The sequence below is a fragment of the Mytilus galloprovincialis genome, chromosome 2 (assembly GCF_965363235.1).
Source record: "Mytilus galloprovincialis chromosome 2, xbMytGall1.hap1.1, whole genome shotgun sequence".
Classification (NCBI taxonomy): domain Eukaryota; kingdom Metazoa; phylum Mollusca; class Bivalvia; order Mytilida; family Mytilidae; genus Mytilus; species Mytilus galloprovincialis.
In genome coordinates this window covers 35,234,584-35,254,178 of record NC_134839.1, presented here as the reverse complement: position 1 = coordinate 35,254,178, position 19,595 = coordinate 35,234,584, and the positions used below count along the sequence as shown (strand labels likewise).

Below are 19,595 nucleotides of genomic sequence, written 5' to 3'. Positions count from 1 at the left end.
TACTCCCCCAGAATCCGACACTAGTTAGATTTTTGTTTAAATTCAAAATACCCATCAATTCATATATTTATATTTTTAACCAAATTTTATTGTTTTCTTGAAACTACCATCATTCAATTCATAAATATTTGATGTAAAGTTTCCCCCCCCCCCAATCTTCTATTTGACATATCAAAAACCGTTTAAACGGACTCCATTACAGCGGCACTTCTGTATAATTTAGGAACTTCTGAGTATAGGAACTGAAGTGACTTCTCTTTCCAGGAATTTGAGTCTACAACCTTGGATTTTTGATTACTGAGCTAAACGCATGCAGGAGACATAAAAATACCTGGCGTCAGATCGTCCGGTATTGTTAGCACTCTCATGTGTACAATTCATGTCAGATTAAGTGAAACTCATATCATAAGCAATGTCTTTGACAATTTTGAAAATAATTCGTAATCAAATATTTTTAACTAGTAATGTCCCTTTGAAATATAAATTGTAATGGAAATCCCATTTCATTTGCTGTGAAGCTTTTATTTCTTTTTAGATATTAAAAATAAAAAAGAAAAAGAAATAAAAGTTTTTTTTAGTTATTCCCTTGTTCCTTGGCCTTTGATAGATAAAATATGACATGTAATGTGCATGGCGGGGAATATTGGATCTTTGTTCTTTACTGAATAAAAATAAAATTAGTATTTGAACCTAAATAGAAACGGGAATTCATAAGCCTAGGACTTATCACGATCTATTACAAATTGATTTGTTTTATCACGTCGTTTACAATGTCGCAAGAAACGATATCAGGATATGGTGTTTTAGTTGTTAGTTACTATAGTCAAATGAGAAGCCATCCCTCCACTAGGTTCAATTTCAGATGAAACATGTCCACGGGTCTGCGTATCAGTCCTCTCCGCTTGCCTTAGCTGATGACATAGACTATTTATACGAAGAAAAGTTAACTTGAAACACTATTCTGCGATTCATGTATCAAACTAAATTATCCTAAATGAAAGACCAGGCATACTGCTTCGAAAATGACTGGATGTTATCCTCATATCCTCAGCCTTGTTACATTTTGATACTTCCGAGTTAAACTGCTGTTTTTTTTATTTTTGTTTTGTCAAAATGATGTGGATGCTTGAGCATCTGAGCATACATGCAAGCTATGCCACTGCAAGGGGAGGGTTCCTGATCAATGTTTTTGAATGGGGACATATAGTCCTGGGTTGGGACAAATTACTTTTGATTCATTAACATTAGTTTGATACCAATTTTCGTGGGTACAGGTGAACATTGAATTCAAATGTTCATTGAATAACATATTTTGAATAGGCTTTGAATACAGAGATTGGAAAAATTACAAAATCAAATATCCACGATTATGCAAGTTTTAAGCAATCCATGAAAATGAATGAATCCACAGTATTCTTTGAATGTGACCAATGGTTTTATCCATTAATAATTGTCAATATTATTTAAATATTTTAGAGGATGCAACCGATAGAGAATTGACAGATTTAATGCAAGAAATGGAAGTGATGAAATTAATAGGATGCCATGAAAACATTATTAATTTCCTGGGATGTTGTACACAAAATGGTAAGTGGTGTACTTTAAGGGTTAAAAACGATCTTGGTCCAATGGGCAGCACTTGTTGTCTGTCGTCCATATTAAATGTCCGTTAACTTTTAAAAAATCTTCTCCTCGAAATTACACAGGACCCATGCTCTGAGAAAACCATCAACTGCCCCCTGTCTGATTTGCTCCAAATGGTTTAGTTTCAGAGATATATACAAAAATCTGCATTTTACCCCTATGTTCCATTTTTATCCATGTGGGCCATGAGGGTTGGAAGGTGGGGTCATCTGATACATTTTTTAAAGAAAAAACATATTAATTATTATGGTCAAGTATGGTTAAATGTGTCTCAGTAGTTTCATAGAAAGAAGATTACCCATACATGTCAGATTTGCTCTAGGTGTAATACCACCATTGATTTTTCCCTATTAAAATTGAAAAAGGAAATGGGGAATGTGTCAAAGCGACAACAACTCGACCATAGTCTTTGTTAAATTTGCACTTTTAGAAAAAATGTGCAGAATTTATCTTTGTTACAAATAAAGATATACTTGGCATGAGTAAAGTTTTATCCTGTCCAGTACTATAGAAAAAATTTAACATAACATTTGATTGCATACAAGAAAATAACCATCACTGGAACTTAACCAATCAAAGGAGTAGGAGCAATAAGGCCCTTATTCGGCCCAAAAATTACTGTAAATTAAAAAGTTATCATACATATAGTAGATAAGATGCACACAGATATACAGATTATGTGACGTCATTTAAATATATTGGTAGATAAGGTGTACATCGTAGTTACAAAGCGAGTTAAAGTGGCTGTGAATCGAAATATATATATATATTATTGTGGAAATTCCAATACGTCACAAAGCAATATGGCGATTGTTTACATCAATGTTGACAATGAGTTGACAATGAGATGATGTGTTGAAACACGAAAAGGAAAATATCTCTCGAATGTGAATAAAATGCATGCAAACGTAAGTGAATCTATATATCAGATATTTTATTTAGTATAAAAGAATGCAGTATTATTCGATTTTGTTTTATAAAGAATATCAATTGTGGTAAATATAAATAATGTGTGTTGCATGAATTTAATATTTGAAATTTCAATATTTTCACAACCATAAAAGAAATTGTGTTTAATTAAATATTATGGAATCTAACATCTGAACAAGAATTTGTGTATTAATATTCATGTCACGTGATAAGATAGGCACGATAGTAGATAAGGTGCACACAGATATACAGATTATGTGACGTCATTTAAATATATTGGCAGATAAGGTGTACATCGTAGTTACAAAGCGAGTTAAAGTGGCTGTGAATCGAAATATATATATATATTATTGTGGAAATTCCAATACGTCACAAAGCAATATGGCGATTGTTTACATCAATGTTGACAATGAGTTGACAATGAGATGATGTGTTGAAACACGAAAAGGAAAATATCTCTCGAATGTGAATAAACTGCATGCAAACGTAAGTGAATCTATATATCAGATATTTTATTTAGTATAAAAGAATGCAGTATTATTCGATTTTGTTTTGTAAAGAATATCAATTGTGGTAAATATAAATAATGTGTGTTGCATGAGTTTAATATTTGAAACTTCAATATTTTCACAACCATAAAAGAAATTGTGTTTATTTAAATACTATGGAATTATACATTTGAACAAGAATTTGTGTATTAATATTCATGTCACGTGATCAGATAGGTACATGGTAGATTAGGTCCACACAGATATACAGATTATGTGACGTTATTTATATATATAAGTAGATAAGGTGTACATCGTAGTTACAAAGCGAGTTAAAGTGGCTGTTATTCGAAAATATATATATTGTTGTGGAAATTCCAATACGTCACAAAGCAATATGGCGATTGTTTACATAATAATAATAAAATTCTTTATTTAACGAAGGTAACACATTTAACAATTACATGTTAATCTTCAAAAACTATCAATACAAATAAAAAACGTACAAAAATACATACAATATAAAATACATAATACAGTTAAATAAGCACATATGCATTCAGTAGAAGAAGAAAAAGAAATACATTAGTTTCATGCATCTTTATTCTGTTCAGTTAGAAAATAGTTTGAACAGTTGGTCATAAATGTATCTAAGTTATCTATTTCTTTAATATTATTTGGTAAATTATTCCAGGTAATAAGACCAGAATATTTAAATGTTCTTTTCAAAAAATCAGAATTAGGTCTTGGTAAATGAAGAAGTGGCATGTTCACGTCCTTAATATATGCATATTTATTTGCCACTTGACTTTAAGAAGCCATCCTTTAACATATTTGGTCGGTTTCTTGTCTCTTTGACATATTCCCCATTTCCATTTTCAATTTTATCATCAACTAAAAAGTAAAACAAGACAAAGAAAATTTGCCTGTCTGTAATTGTAGGAACTTAATTTCACACAGTGGCAATTTTCACAAATAAATTTATATTCTCGCTCTATCATTTACCGAAATTGACGAAATACCTATTTGCTGTGAAGATGTTTGATATTATACAAACTAAAGGCATGTAGAACAAAATCAGAAAACTTTTCCAAAGCCCAAAGTTTTTTTATTGTTTTTATTTTTCTTCTTCAAAAGTTTGACAATGGAATTTGATACACAAATCTGAACATTTGAGTTTAATAAAGCATATGACACATAGAGTTTGTTCTAGAACGGGAGCCTGTCTTGAATTTAAAAGTGATGCAAAAGACGTCACACTTCTTCTGATGTCAATCGAAGTAAAACCGTTAAATATTTTAAACTAAACACTGGTGTTGTCACCATAACTAATTATGGTTTATTTCATACAACACAAACGATTTAAAATGGGCCGTGGCATTTTTGAGAAATAACTTTAAGGCCAAAATATTGGCCATGTGGCACAGATTTTCTGAATACCATTAAAGTCAATGAGGCTATCAGTTTTTACAAATACTAATAAATTGCAATTAACACCAATTAAAAGACTGATCAAATATAAAAAAAAAACCACAAATACAGTAAAAACATTCGACACTTGAGAGTGATAAATGAACGAAGCAGACATACTGTGGTGTCATCACACGAGCAATCATATACAGGTACCATGCAGAATAGCGTGACGTTATCAATTGTTGTCAGGGTTGCCATGGCGCTGTTTGATAAAGTTCGAAACCAGGCCGATTCTTAGCAGTCAAAGGTAAAACGTTTTTCAATGCCATGGCAGTCAAAGGGTCAATACTCTATGATAAAACCACAAAAACGTAAAACGCTTCAAATTCTACAAACTGGCATGTAGACTCCTGCTGTCCTTTTGTAGCTAAGTACAAAAAATGTACAAGGAGAAGACATCATATCTAAGTTTTATTTATCCGGTTGGGAACAAACCCTCTATATGGTGTTTATACCTGTATAGAGGGATAAAATTATTGCTGGTGCTGGAAAAATATAAAATATGTTATTTTTGTGAAGTCATGAAAGGCTATTTTATTTCTTGCCTTGATCCCTTTCTGCGACAGGAAAGTGTCACAGCAAGAATAAGCTTTTGGGTCGATCTGGCCCCACGTAGATCCGGTCCAAGTCGATCCGGCCCAATGTCAATCCATCCCATATGTAAAATCGATCCGGCCCCAATAAAAAATATATTTATCATGTATATAAGAAATAAAAATAAAGATATATATTAATTGTAATTCATAAATTTTTATGATTTTTGTCGAGCCTGCAACTTTTGTTGCAGAAAGCTCGACATAGGGATAGTGATCTGGCGGCGGCTACGGCGGCGGCGTTAGCTAACTTCTTAAAAGGTTTATATTTTAGAAGGTGAAAGACCTGGAGCCTTCATACTTTGTATATAGATGCCTCATGTTATGAAGTTTCCGTCAGTCACATGTCCAATGTCCTTGACCTCATTTTCATGGTTCAGTGACCACTTGAAAAAAAAGTTCAGAATTTTTGTAATGTTGAATTCTCTCTTATTATAAGTAATAGGATAACTATATTTGGTATGTGCGTACCTTGCAAGGTCCTCATGCCCGTCAGACAGTTTTCACTTGACCTCGACCTCATTTCATGGATCAATGAACAAGGTTAAGTTTTGGTGGTCAAGTCCATATCTCAGATTCTATAAGCAATAGGGCTAGTATATTTGTTGCATGGAAGGACTGGAAGGTGTACATGTCCAACTGGCAGGTGTCATCTGACCTTGACCTCATTTTCATGGTTCAGTGGTTATAGTTAAGTTTTTGTGTTTTGGTCTGTTTTTCTCATACTTTATGCAATAGGTCTACTATATTTGTTGTATGGAATGATTGTAAGGTGTACATGCCTAGCGGGCAGATGTCATCTGACCTTGACCTCATTTTCATGGTTCAGTGGTCAAAGTTAAGTTTGTAAGTTTTGGTCTTTTTATCTAGTATTATATGCCAAAGGTCAGCTATATTTGGTGTATGGAAATATATTATGATCTATATGTCAGTCCCGCAGGTTTATTTGACCATGAACTCAATTGCACGGTTCATTGCACAATGTAGTTTTTGTGTTTTGGTCTATTTTTCTTAAACTATAAGTAATAGGTCAACTATATTTGTTGTATGGAAGCTTTGTTACCTGTACATGTCTGCCTGTCATGGTTCATCTGACCTTGACCTCATTTTCATGGTTCATTGGTCTTTGTTTAGCTATCTTGGTTAATGTTAAGTTTATGTGACAGCTGTTACTAATAAAGCTTTATACTTAGGACTATCAACATAATATCAATGATTAGTAAAGAAGGCGAGACATTTCAGTGTGTGCACTCTTGTTATTATAATGTCAATAAATGTAAAAGGTGTACGGTAAAAAAATAAAAAAGACCTTTGAAAAATATCTATTTTAGATGAGTATAAAACAACTAGGTTGATTATGTTTTTATTGCAAGTTTTCTAGATTATTGGGTATATTCATATTATAACGTATATAAAAGAACTCAAACATCAACATTAATCAGCAGTAAGGCCCTGGGTTCGTTCTCCTTACTTTTATCAAGGACGCATAATACTAAAATATTAATATTATGGGTATTTAAGTTAAATAAACCTTTTCAGATATTTAAATGGTATAAATTCTCGAAATTCACGAAAACACATGAAAATAATTAAAAGTTAATGGCTTGTTTTGGAGCATTAATAGGTCATAATAATAATTCTCACTGATTGTTGTTATAATTGCCTTTGATACATTAATAATTGGAATAATCCGAATGAAACAACTGGATTATTCGGGTTAATCTTAATCAAATTGGTTACGCTTCTGCGCATGTGCACCATTAGGAAATTTAATTGTGCATCCGAAAGTTTCAAAATAATGATATCATTTATTCATACAATCCATCTCGTGTTAAATTCAAGTATGTACGAGGAGAGTATGACTTCAAATCAATTATGCTTGAACAAAAATATATGGATTTAGTCATGTTAGTTGTTCTGTCTGTGTTCAGATCTTTAACGCAATCAAATCATATTCCAGTTTTGGACATGTGTTTTTTAAAACGAAGGTTAAAATATTTTATGTCAAAGAGAAGATGTGGTATGATTGCCAATGAGACTACTCTCCACAAGAGATCAAATGACACAGAAGTTAACAACTATAGGGCACAGTATGGCCATCAACAATTAGCAAAGCCCATACTGTATAGTCAGCTATAAAAGGCCCCGAAATGACATTGTAAAACAATTCAAACGAGAGATCTAACAGTCCAATCTATCAAAAACAAATATGTAACACATAAACAAAGGGACAGGAACATACATACAGAATGTTGCGGGGTGAGACATAAGAGGTGTGTTCATATTTTTTTTTTATTTAAGCGTTCATCCTGAGATTGCGGTACCTTTTTGGTCACTATTTATGTGTTGCGTCTAAATATGAATTGTAACACTTTATAGTGACTGAACAGGTTGATTTAACTTCCTCAAGAAACAGAAAAAGAAGACGAATTCAATGGAACAGCTCTAGACTATTTAACATGCAAGCTGATTATAGATAGATTTATAAGGATAGTAACGTAAGTTATCAATAGATTGAATAATAATGGGGATAACCAACATTTTTATGCCGCAGCCTTAGCTATTGATGTTATAGTTTGACTCGACCAAATGTTTGAAACTTATACACAATGCTTATTACGCAAAACACGGATCAAGTTTGAATTTTAGTGGCATAACTTTAACCTTTCTAGAGAAAATGTATAGTACTATCAAACACTTATCAAAGCTGGTATATAGACCAGTTACATCCCTGAATAAGTAAACATTAAATAACTAAAGAGCATTACAAATAGTATCAACAGGTCAAATAAACAAGAAAGTACGATTTGAGAGTACTCTTAGTTACTGAAAAGCCAAAAACAATTAATTAAAAAAAAAATCATGCATCAGAGACTAAAATCAACTAAAACAGATCCCAGAGATTTAGTATTTCAACGTCATGAACAGTCAAAGAAGACATGACTTGTGCAATGCCAAAAATAAATGTATGCTTGTTAACATATTGAAAAATTGCTGAATTTTTCGTCGTTTTCTTTCTCAAACTTAAGTTTCCCTCAACCTAACGTTATAAAACTTATACACAATTCTTATTGCAACAAAATACAGATGAAATTCAAATTTTGATGGTGTTACTATTACTTTTCTAGAGTTATGCCCCTTTACAAATGAAAAAATTACTGAATTTGTTAGTTGGTCTATCTTTTGAAACATGCTTGGTATAATTGGTTTTTATTGTGTAGAAAGATAGTACTATTATGTTAGATGGTCTATCTTTTGAAACATGCTTGGTATAATTGGTTTTTATTGTGTAAAAAGATAGTACTATGATGTTAGATGGTCTATCTAATGAAACATGCTTGGTATAATTGGTTTTTATTGTGTAGAAAGATAGTACTATGATGTTAGATGGTCTCACTAATGAAACATGCTTGGTATAATTGGTTTTTATTGTGTAGAAAGATAGTAATATGATGTTAGATGGTCTATCTAATGAAACATGCTTGGTATAATTGGTTTTTATTTTGTAGAAAGATAGTACTATGATGTTAGATGGTCTATCTAATGAAACATGCTTGGTATAATTGGTTTTTATTGGGACATAAGATACTACTATGATGTTAGATGGTCTATCTAATGAAACATGCTTGGTATAATTGATTTTTATTTTGTAAAAAGATAGTACTATGATGTTAGATGGTCTATCTTATGAAACATGCTTGGTATAATTGGTTTTTATTGTGTAGAAAGATAGTACTATGATGTTACATGGTCTATCTAATCAAACATGCTTGGTATAATTGTTTTTTATTGTGTAGAAAGATAGTACTATGATGTTAGATGGTCTATCGTTTGAAACATGCTTGGTATAATTGGTTTTTATTGTGTAGAAAGATAGTACTATGATGTTAGATGGTCTATCTAATTAAACATGCTTTGTATAATTTGTTTTTATTGTGTAAAAAGATAGTACTATGATGTTAGATGGTCTATCTAATGAAACATACTTGGTATAATTGGTTTTTATTGTGTAGAAAGATAATACTATGATGTTAGATGGTCTATTTTTTTTAAAATGCTTGGTATAATTGTTTTTTATTGTGTAGAAAGATAGTACAATGATGTTTTTATTGTGTAAAAAGATAGTACTATGATGTTACATGGTCTATCTAATCAAACATGCTTGGTATAATTGTTTTTTATTGTGTAGAAAGATAGTACTATGATGTTAGATGGTCTATCGTTTGAAACATGCTTGGTATAATTGGTTTTTATTGTGTAGAAAGATAGTACTATGATGTTAGATGGTCTATCTAATTAAACATGCTTTGTATAATTTGTTTTTATTGTGTAAAAAGATAGTACTATGATGTTAGATGGTCTATCTAATGAAACATACTTGGTATAATTGGTTTTTATTGTGTAGAAAGATAATACTATGATGTTAGATGGTCTATTTTTTTTAAAATGCTTGGTATAATTGTTTTTTATTGTGTAGAAAGATAGTACTATGATGTTAGATGGTCTATCTAATGAAACATGCTTGGTATAATTTGTTTTTATTGTGTAGAAAGATAGTACTATGATGTTAGATGGTCTATCTATTGAAACATCCTTTGTATAATTGGTTTTTATTGTGTAGAAAGATAGTACTATGATGTTAGATGGTCTATCTAATGAAACTTGATTGGTATAATTGGTTTTTATTGTGTAGAAAGATAGTACTATGATGTTAGATGGTCTATCTAATGAAACATGCTTGGTATAATTGGTTTGTATTGTGTAAAAAGATAGTACTATGATGTTATATGGTCTATCTAATGAAACATGCTTGGTATAATTGGTTTTTATTGCGACATAAGATAGTACTATGATGTAAGATGGTCTATCTAATGAAACATGCTTGGTATAATTGGTTTTTATTGTGTAAAAAGATAGTACTATAATGTTAGATGGTCTATTTAATGAAACATGCTTGGTATAATTGGATTTTATTGTGTAGAAAGATAGTACTATTATGTTAGATGGTCTATCTAATGAAACATGCTTGGTATAATTGGTTTTTATTGTGTAAAAAGATAGTACTATAATGTTAGATGGTCTATTTGATGAAACATGCTTGGTATAATTGGTTTTTATTTTGTAGAAAGATAGTACTATGATGTTAGATGGTGTATCTAATGAAACATGCTTGGTATAATTGGTTATTATTGTGTAGAAAGATAGTACTATGATGTTAGATGGTCTATCTAATGAAACATGCTTGGTATAATTGGTTTTTGGTTTGTAGAAAGATAGTACTATGATGTTAGATGGTCTATCTAATGAAACATGCTTGGTATAATTGGTTTTTATTGCGACATAAGATAATACTATGATGTTAGATGGTCTATCTAATGAAACATGCTTGGTATAATTGGATTTTATTGTGTAGAAAGATAGTACTATGATGTTAGATGGTTTATCTAATGAAACATGCTTGGTATAATTGGTTTTTATTGTGTAGAAAGATAGTACTATGATGTTAGATTGTCTATCTAATGAAACATGCTTGGTATAATTGGTTTTTATTGTGTAGAAAGATAGTACTATGATGTTAGATGGTCTATTTAATGAAACATGCTTGGTTTAATTGGTTTTTATTGTGTAAAAAGATAGTACTATGATGTTAGATGGTCTATCTAATGAAACATGCTTGGTATAATTGGTTTTTATTGTGTAGAAAGATAGTACTATGATGTTAGATGGTCTCACTAATGAAACATGCTTGGTATAATTGGTTTTTATTGTGAAGAAAGATAGTAATATGATGTTAGATGGTCTATCTAATGAAACATGCTTGGTATAATTGGTTTTTATTTTGTAGAAAGATAGTACTATGATGTTAGATGGTCTATCTAATGAAACATGCTTGGTATAATTGGTTTTTATTGGGACATAAGATACTACTATGATGTTAGATGGTCTATCTAATGAAACATGCTTGGTATAATTGATTTTTATTTTGTAAAAAGATAGTACTATGATGTTAGATGGTCTATCTAATGAAACATGCTTGGTATAATTGGGTTTTATTGTGTAGAAAGATAGTACTATGATGTTAGATGGTCTATCTAATGAAATATGCTTGGTATAATGGGTTTTTATTGTGTAGAAAGATAGTACTATGATGTTAGATGGTCTATCTTATGAAACATGCTTGGTATAATTGGTTTTTATTGTGTAGAAAGATAGTACTATGATGTTACATGGTCTATCTAATCAAACAAGCTTGGTATAATTGTTTTTTATTGTGTAGAAAGATAGTACTATGATGTTAGATGGTCTATCGTTTGAAACATGCTTGGTATAATTGGTTTTTATTGTGTAAAAAGATAGTACTATGATGTTAGATGGTCTATCTAATGAAACATACTTGGTATAATTGGTTTTTATTGTGTAGAAAGATAATACTATGATGTTAGATGGTCTATTTTTTTTAAAATGCTTGGTATAATTGTTTTTTATTGTGTAGAAAGATAGTACTATGATGTTAGATGGTCTATCTAATGAAACATGCTTGGTATAATTTGTTTTTATTGTGTAGAAAGACAGTACTATGATGTTAGATGGTCTATCTATTGAAACATCCTTTGTATAATTGGTTTTTATTGTGTAGAAAGATAGTACTATGATGTTAGATGGTCTATCTATTGAAACATCCTTTGTATAATTGGTTTTTATTGTGTAAAAAGATAGTACTATGATGTTAGATGGTCTATCTAATGAAACATGCTTGGTATAATTGGTTTTTATTTTGTAGAAAGATAGTACTATGATGTTAGATGGTCTATCTAATGAAACATGCTTGGTATAATTGGTTTTTATTGCGACATAAGATACTACTATGATGTTAGATGGCATATTTAATGAAACATGCTTGGTATAATTGGTTTTTATTGCGACATAAGATAGTACTATGATGTTAGATGGTCTATCTAATGAAACATGCTTAGTATAATTGGTTTTTATTGTGTAGAAAGATAGTACTATGATGTTAGATGGTCTATCTAATGAAATATGCTTGGTATAATTGGTTTTTATTGTGTAGAAAGATAGTACTATGATGTTAGATGGTCTATCTTATGAAACATGCTTGGTATAATTGGTTTTTATTGTGTAGAAAGATAGTACTATGATGTTAGATGGTCTATCTAATGAAACATGCTTGGTATAATTGGTTTTTATTGTGTAGAAAGATAGTACTATGATGTTAGATGGTCTATCTAATGAAACATGCTTGGTATAATTGGTTTTTAGTTTGTAGAAAGATAGTACTATGATGTTAGATGGCATATTTAATGAAACATGCTTGGTATAATTGGTTTTTATTGCGTCATAAGATAGTACTATGATGTTAGATGGTCTATCTAATGAAACATGCTTGGTATAATTGGTTTTTATTTTGTAGAAAGATAGTACTATGATGTTAGATGGTCTATCTAATGAAATATGCTTGGTATAATTGGTTTTTAGCTCACCTGGCCCGAAGGGCCAAGTGAGCTATTCCCATCACTTTGCGTCCGGCGTCCGTCGTCGTCGTCCGTCATCCGTCGTCCGTCGTCCGTCGTCCGTCGTCGTCGTCCGTCGTCGTTAACTTTTACAAAAATCTTCTCCTCTGAAACTACTGGGCCAAATTTAACCAATCTTGACCAAAATCCTCATTGGGGTATCTAGTTTAAAAAATGTGTGGCGTGACCCGGCCAACCAACCAAGATGGCCGCCACGGCTAAAAATAGAACATAGGGGTAAAATGCAGTTTTTGGCTTATAACTCAAAAACCAAAGCATTTAGAGCAAATCTGACATGGGGTAAAAATGTTTATCAGGTCAAGATCTATCTCCCCTGAAATTTTCAGATGAATCGGTCAATCGGTTGTTGGGTTGCTGCCCCTGAATTGGTAATTTTGAGGAAATTTTGCTGTTTTTGGTTATTATCTTGAATATTATTATAGATAGAGATAAACTGTAAACAGCAATAATGTTCAGCAAAGTAAGATCTACAAATAAGTCAACATGACCAAAATGGTCAGTTGACCCGTTTAGGAGTTATTGCCCTTTATATTCAATTTTTAACCATTTTTCGTTAATTAAAGTAATCTTTTACAAAAATCTTCTCCTCTGAAACTACTGGGCCAAATTAATCCAAACTTGGCCACAATCATCTTTGGGGTATCTAGTTTAAAAAATGTGTGGCGTGACCTGGTCAACCAACCAAGATGGCCGCCACGGCTAAAAATAGAACAAAGGGGTAAAATGCAGTTTTTGGCTTATAACTCAAAAACCGAAGCATTTTGAGGAAATCTGACGAGGGATAAAAATGTTTATCAGGTCAAGATCTATCTGCCCTGAAATTTTCAGATGAATCGGTCAATCGGTTGTTGGGTTGCTGCCCCTGAATTGGTAATTTTGAGGAAATTTTGCTGTTTTTGGTTATTATCTTGAATATTATTATAGATATAGATAAACTGTAAACAGCAATAATGTTCAGAAAAGTAAGATCTACAAATAAGTCAACATGACCAAAATGGTCAGTTGACCCGTTTAGGAGTTATTGCCCTTTATAGTCAATTTTTAACCATTTTTCGTAAATTAAAGTAATCTTTTACAAAAATCTTCTCCTCTGAAACTACTGGGCCAAATTAATCCAAACTTGGCCACAATCATCTTTGGGGTATCTAGTTTAAAAAATGTGTGGCGTGACCTGGTCAACTAACCAAGATGGCCGCCACCGCTAAAAATAGAACATAGGGGTAAAATGCAGTTTTTGGCTTATAACTCAAAAACCAAAGCATTTTGAGGAAATCTGACATGGGATAAAAATGTTTATCAGGTCAAGATCTATCTGCCCTGAAATTTTCAGATGAATCGGTCAATCGGTTGTTGGGTTGCTGCCCCTGAATTGGTAATTTTGAGGAAATTTTGCTGTTTTTGGTTATTATCTTGAATATTATTATAGATAGAAATGAATTGTAAACAGCAATAATGTTCAGCAAAGTAAGATCTACAAATAAGTCAACATGACCAAAATGGTCAGTTGACCCCTTTAGGAGTTATTGCCCTTTATAGTCAATCTTTAACCATTTTTCATAAATCTAAGTAATCTTTTACAAAATCTCCACTGAAACTACTAGGCCACAATCATCTTTGGGGTATCTAGTTTGAAAAATGTGTCCGATGACCTGGCCATTCAACCAAGATGGCCGCCACGGCTAAAAATAGAACATAGGGGTAAAATGCAGTTTTTGGCTTATAACTATGAAACCAAAGCATCTAGAGCAAATCTGACAAGAAGTTTAATTGTTAATCAAGTCAATATCTATCTGCCCTGAATTTTTCTGATGAATTGGACAACTGGTTGTTGGGTTGCTGCCCTCCAATTGGTAATTTTTAAAGAAATTTTGCCGTTTTTGGTTATCTTGAATACTATTATAGATAGCGATAAACTGTAAACAGCAATAATGTTCAGCAAAGTAAGATCTACAAATAAGTCAACATGACCTAAATGGTCAATTGACCCCTTAAGGAGTTATTGCCCTTTATAGTCAATTTTTAACAATTTTCATTAATTTGGTAAATTTATGTAAATTTTTACCAAATATAGTTCTCTGTTACTAATGGGCAAAGTTCATTATAGATATAATTGTAAGAAGCAAAATCGTTCAGTAAAGTAAGAACTTCAAACACATCACCATCACCAAAATACAATTTTGTCATGAATCCATTTGTGTCCTTTGTTTAATATGCACATAGACCAAGGTGAGCGACACAGGCTCTTTAGAGCCTCTAGTTATTGTGTAGAAAGATAGTACTATGATGTTAGATGGTCTATCTTATGAAACATGCTTGGTATAATTGGTTTTTATTGTGTAGTAAGATAGTACTATGATGTTAGATGGTCTATCTATGAAACATGCTTGGTATAATTGGTTTTTATTGCGACATAAGATAGTACTATGATGTTAGATAGTCTATCTAATGAAACATGCTTGGTATAATTGGTTTTTATTGTGTAGAAAGATAGTACTATGATGTTAGATGGTCTATCTAATGAAACATGCTTGGTATAATTGGTTATTATTGTGTAGAAAGATAGTACTATGATGTTAGATGGTCTATCTAATGAAACATGCTTGGTATAATTGGTTTTTAGTTTGTAGAAAGATAGTACTATGATGTTAGATGGCATATTTAATGAAACATGCTTGGTATAATTGGTTTTTATTGCATCATAAGATAGTACTATGATGTTAGATGGTCTATCTAATGAAACATGCTTGGTATAATTGGTTTTTATTTTGTAGAAAGATAGTACTATGATGTTAGATGGTCTATCTAATAAAATATGCTTGGTATAATTGGTTTTTATTGTGTAGAAAGATAGTACTATGATGTTAGATGGTCTATCTTATGAAACATGCTTGGTATAATTGGTTTTTATTGTGTAGAAAGATAGTACTATGATGTTAGATGGTCTATCTAATGAAACATGCTTGGTATAATTGGTTTTTATTGCGACATAAGATAGTACTATGATGTTAGATTGTCTATCTAATGAAACATGCTTGATATAATTGGTTTTTATTGTGTAGAAAGATAGTACTATGATGGTAGATGGTCTATTTAATGAAACATGCTTGGTATAATTGGTTTTTATTGTGAAGAAAGATAGTACTATGATGTTAGATGGTCTATCTAATGAAACATGCTTGGTATAATTGGTTTTTATTGTGTAGAAAGATATTACTATGATGTTAGATGGTCTCACTAATGAAACATGCTTGTTATAATTGGTTTTTATTGTGTAGAAAGATAGTAATATGATGTTAGATGGTCTATCTAATGAAACATGCTTGGTATAATTGGTTTTTATTTTGTAGAAAGATAGTACTATGATGTTAGATGGTCTATCTAATGAAACATGCTTGGTATAATTGGTTTTAATTGCGACATAAGATACTACTATGATGTTAGATGGTCTATCTAATGAAACATGCTTGGTATAATTGGTTTTTATTTTGTAAAAAGATAGTACTATGATGTTAGATGGTCTATCTAATGAAACATGCTTGGTATAATTGGTTTTTACTGCGACATAAAATAGTACTATGATGTTAGATGGTCTATCTAATAAAATATGCTTGGTATAATTGGTTTTTATTGTGTAGAAAGATAGTACTATGATGTTAGATGGTCTATCTTATGAAACATGCTTGGTATAATTGGTTTTTATTGTGTAGAAAGATAGTACTATGATGTTAGATGGTCTATCTAATCAAACATGCTTGGTATAATTTGTTTTTATTGTGTAGAAAGATAGTACTATGATGTTAGATGGTCTATCTAATGAAACATGCTTGGTATAATTTGTTTTTATTGTGTAGAAAGATAGTACTATGATGTTAGATGGTCTATCTATTGAAACATCCTTTGTATAATTGGTTTTTATTGTGTAGAAAGATAGTACTATGATGTTAGATGGTCTATCTAATGAAACTTGATTGGTATAATTGGTTTTTATTGTGTAGAAAGATAGTACTATGATGTTAGATGGTCTATCTAATTCAACATGCTTTGTATTATTTGTTTTTATTGTGTAAAAAGATAGCACTATGATGTTAGATGGTCTATCTAATGAAACATACTTGGTATAATTGGTTTTTATTGTGTAGAAAGATAGTACTATGATGTTAGATGGTCTATCTAATGAAACATGCTTGGTATAATTGGTTATTATTGTGTAGAAAGATAGTACTATGATGTTAGATGGTCTATCTAATGAAACATGCTTGGTATAATTGGTTTTTAGTTTGTAGAAAGATAGTACTATGATGTTAGATGGCATATTTAATGAAACATGCTTGGTATAATTGGTTTTTATTGCGACATAAGATAGTACTATGATGTTAGATGGTCTATCTAATGAAACATGCATGCTTAGTATAATTGGTTTTTATTGTGTAGAAAGATAGTACTATGATGTTAGATGGTCTATCTAATGAAATATGCTTGGTATAATTGGTTTTTATTGTGTAGAAAGATAGTACTATGATGTTAGATGGTCTATCTTATGAAACATGCTTGGTATAATTGGTTTTTATTGTGTAGAAAGATAGTACTATGATGTTAGATGGTCTATCTAATGAAACATGCTTGGTATAATTGGTTTTTATTGTGTAGAAAGATAGTACTATGATGTTAGATGGTGTATCTAATGAAACATGCTTGGTATAATTGGTTTTTATTGTGTAGTAAGATAGTACTATGATGTTAGATGGTCTATCTAATGAAACATGCTTGGTATAATTGGTTTTTATTGCGACATAAGATAGTACTATGATGTTAGATAGTCTATCTAATGAAACATGCTTGGTATAATTGGTTTTTATTGTGTAGAAAGATAGTACTATGATGTTAGATGGTCTATCTAATGAAACATGCTTGGTATAATTGGTTATTATTGTGTAGAAAGATAGTACTATGATGTTAGATGGTCTATCTAATGAAACATGCTTGGTATAATTGGTTTTTAGTTTGTAGAAAGATAGTACTATGATGTTAGATGGCATATTTAATGAAACATGCTTGGTATAATTGGTTTTTATTGCGTCATAAGATAGTACTATGATGTTAGATGGTCTATCTAATGAAACATGCTTGGTATAATTGGTTTTTATTTTGTAGAAAGATAGTACTATGATGTTAGATGGTCTATCTAATGAAATATGCTTGGTATAATTGGTTTTTATTGTGTAGAAAGATAGTACTATGATGTCAGATGGTCTATCTTATGAAACATGCTTGGTATAATTGGTTTTTATTGTGTAGAAAGATAGTACTATGATGTTAGATGGTCTATCTAATGAAACATGCTTGGTATAATTGGTTTTTATTGCGACATAAGATAGTACTATGATGTTAGATTGTCTATCTAATGAAACATGCTTGATATAATTGGTTTTTATTGTGTAGAAAGATAGTACTATGATGGTAGATGGTCTATTTAATGAAACATGCTTGGTATAATTGGTTTTTATTGTGAAGAAAGATAGTACTATGATGTTAGATGGTCTATCTAATGAAACATGCTTGGTATAATTGGTTTTTATTGTGTAGAAAGATATTACTATGATGTTAGATGGTCTCACTAATGAAACATGCTTGTTATAAGTGGTTTTTATTGTGTAGAAAGATAGTAATATGATGTTAGATGGTCTATCTAATGAAACATGCTTGGTATAATTGGTTTTTATTTTGTAGAAAGATAGTACTATGATGTTAGATGGTCTATCTAATGAAACATGCTTGGTATAATTGGTTTTTATTGCGACATAAGATACTACTATGATGTTAGATGGTCTATCTAATGAAACATGCTTGGTATAATTGGTTTTTATTTTGTAAAAAGATAGTACTATGATGTTAGATGGTCTATCTAATGAAACATGCTTGGTATAATTGGTTTTTACTGCGACATAAAATAGTACTATGATGTTAGATGGTCTATCTAATGAAATATGCTTGGTATAATTGGTTTTTATTGTGTAGAAAGATAGTTGTATGATGTTAGATGGTCTATCTTATGAAACATGCTTGGTATAATTGGTTTTTATTGTGTAGAAAGATAGTACTATGATGTTAGATGGTCTATCTAATCAAACATGCTTGGTATAATTAGTTTTTATTGTGTAGAAAGATAGCACTATGATGTTAGATGGTCTATCTTTTGAAACATGCTTGGTATAATTGGTTTTTATTGTGTAGAAAGATAGTACTATGATGTTAGATGGTCTATCTAATTCAACATGCTTTGTATTATTTGTTTTTATTGTGTAAAAAGATAGCACTATGATGTTAGATGGTCTATCTAATGAAACATACTTGGTATAATTGGTTTTTATTGTGTAGAAAGATAGTACTATGATGTTAGATGGTCTATCTAATGAAACATGCTTGGTATAATTTGTTTTTATTGTGTAGAAAGATAGTAATATGATGTTAGATGGTCTATCTATTGAAACATCCTTTGTATAATTGGTTTTTATTGTGTAGAAAGATAGTACTATGATGTTAGATGGTCTATCTAATGAAACTTGATTGGTATAATTGCTTTTTATTGTGTAGAAAGATAGTACTATGATGTTAGTTTATCTAATGAAACATGCTTGGTATAATTGGTTTTTATTGTGTAGAACGATAGTACTATGATGTTAGATGGTCTATCTAATGAAACATGCTTGGTATAATTGGTTTTTATTGTGTAGAAAGATAGTACTATGATGTTAGATGGTCTATCTAATTAAACATGCTTTGTATTATTTGTTTTTATTGTGTAAAAAGATAGTACTATGATGTTAGATGGTCTATCTAATGAAACATACTTGGTATAATTGGTTTTTATTGTGTAGAAAGATAGTACTATGATGTTAGATGGTCTATCTAATTAAACA

At 30.8% G+C, this 19,595-nt stretch overlaps 1 protein-coding gene across 2 annotated transcripts in view; it reads left to right on the top strand.

Moving 5' to 3' along the window:
• The window catches only part of LOC143063469 (vacuole membrane protein 1-like), a 180,114-nt gene that overhangs the window by 34,191 nt on the left and 126,328 nt on the right, over nucleotides 1-19,595 (top strand). The window contains exon 5 of one of the 2 annotated variants that reach the window (XM_076235644.1): nucleotides 1,477-1,938. The exons of the other annotated variant lie outside the window; for it this stretch is intronic. Within the exon in view, the coding sequence (XP_076091759.1) occupies nucleotides 1,477-1,673 (197 nt within the window). The 3' untranslated portion in view covers nucleotides 1,674-1,938. Of the gene's footprint in view, nucleotides 1-1,476; nucleotides 1,939-19,595 lie in introns of those variants that run through there. 2 annotated transcript variants of the gene reach the window in all.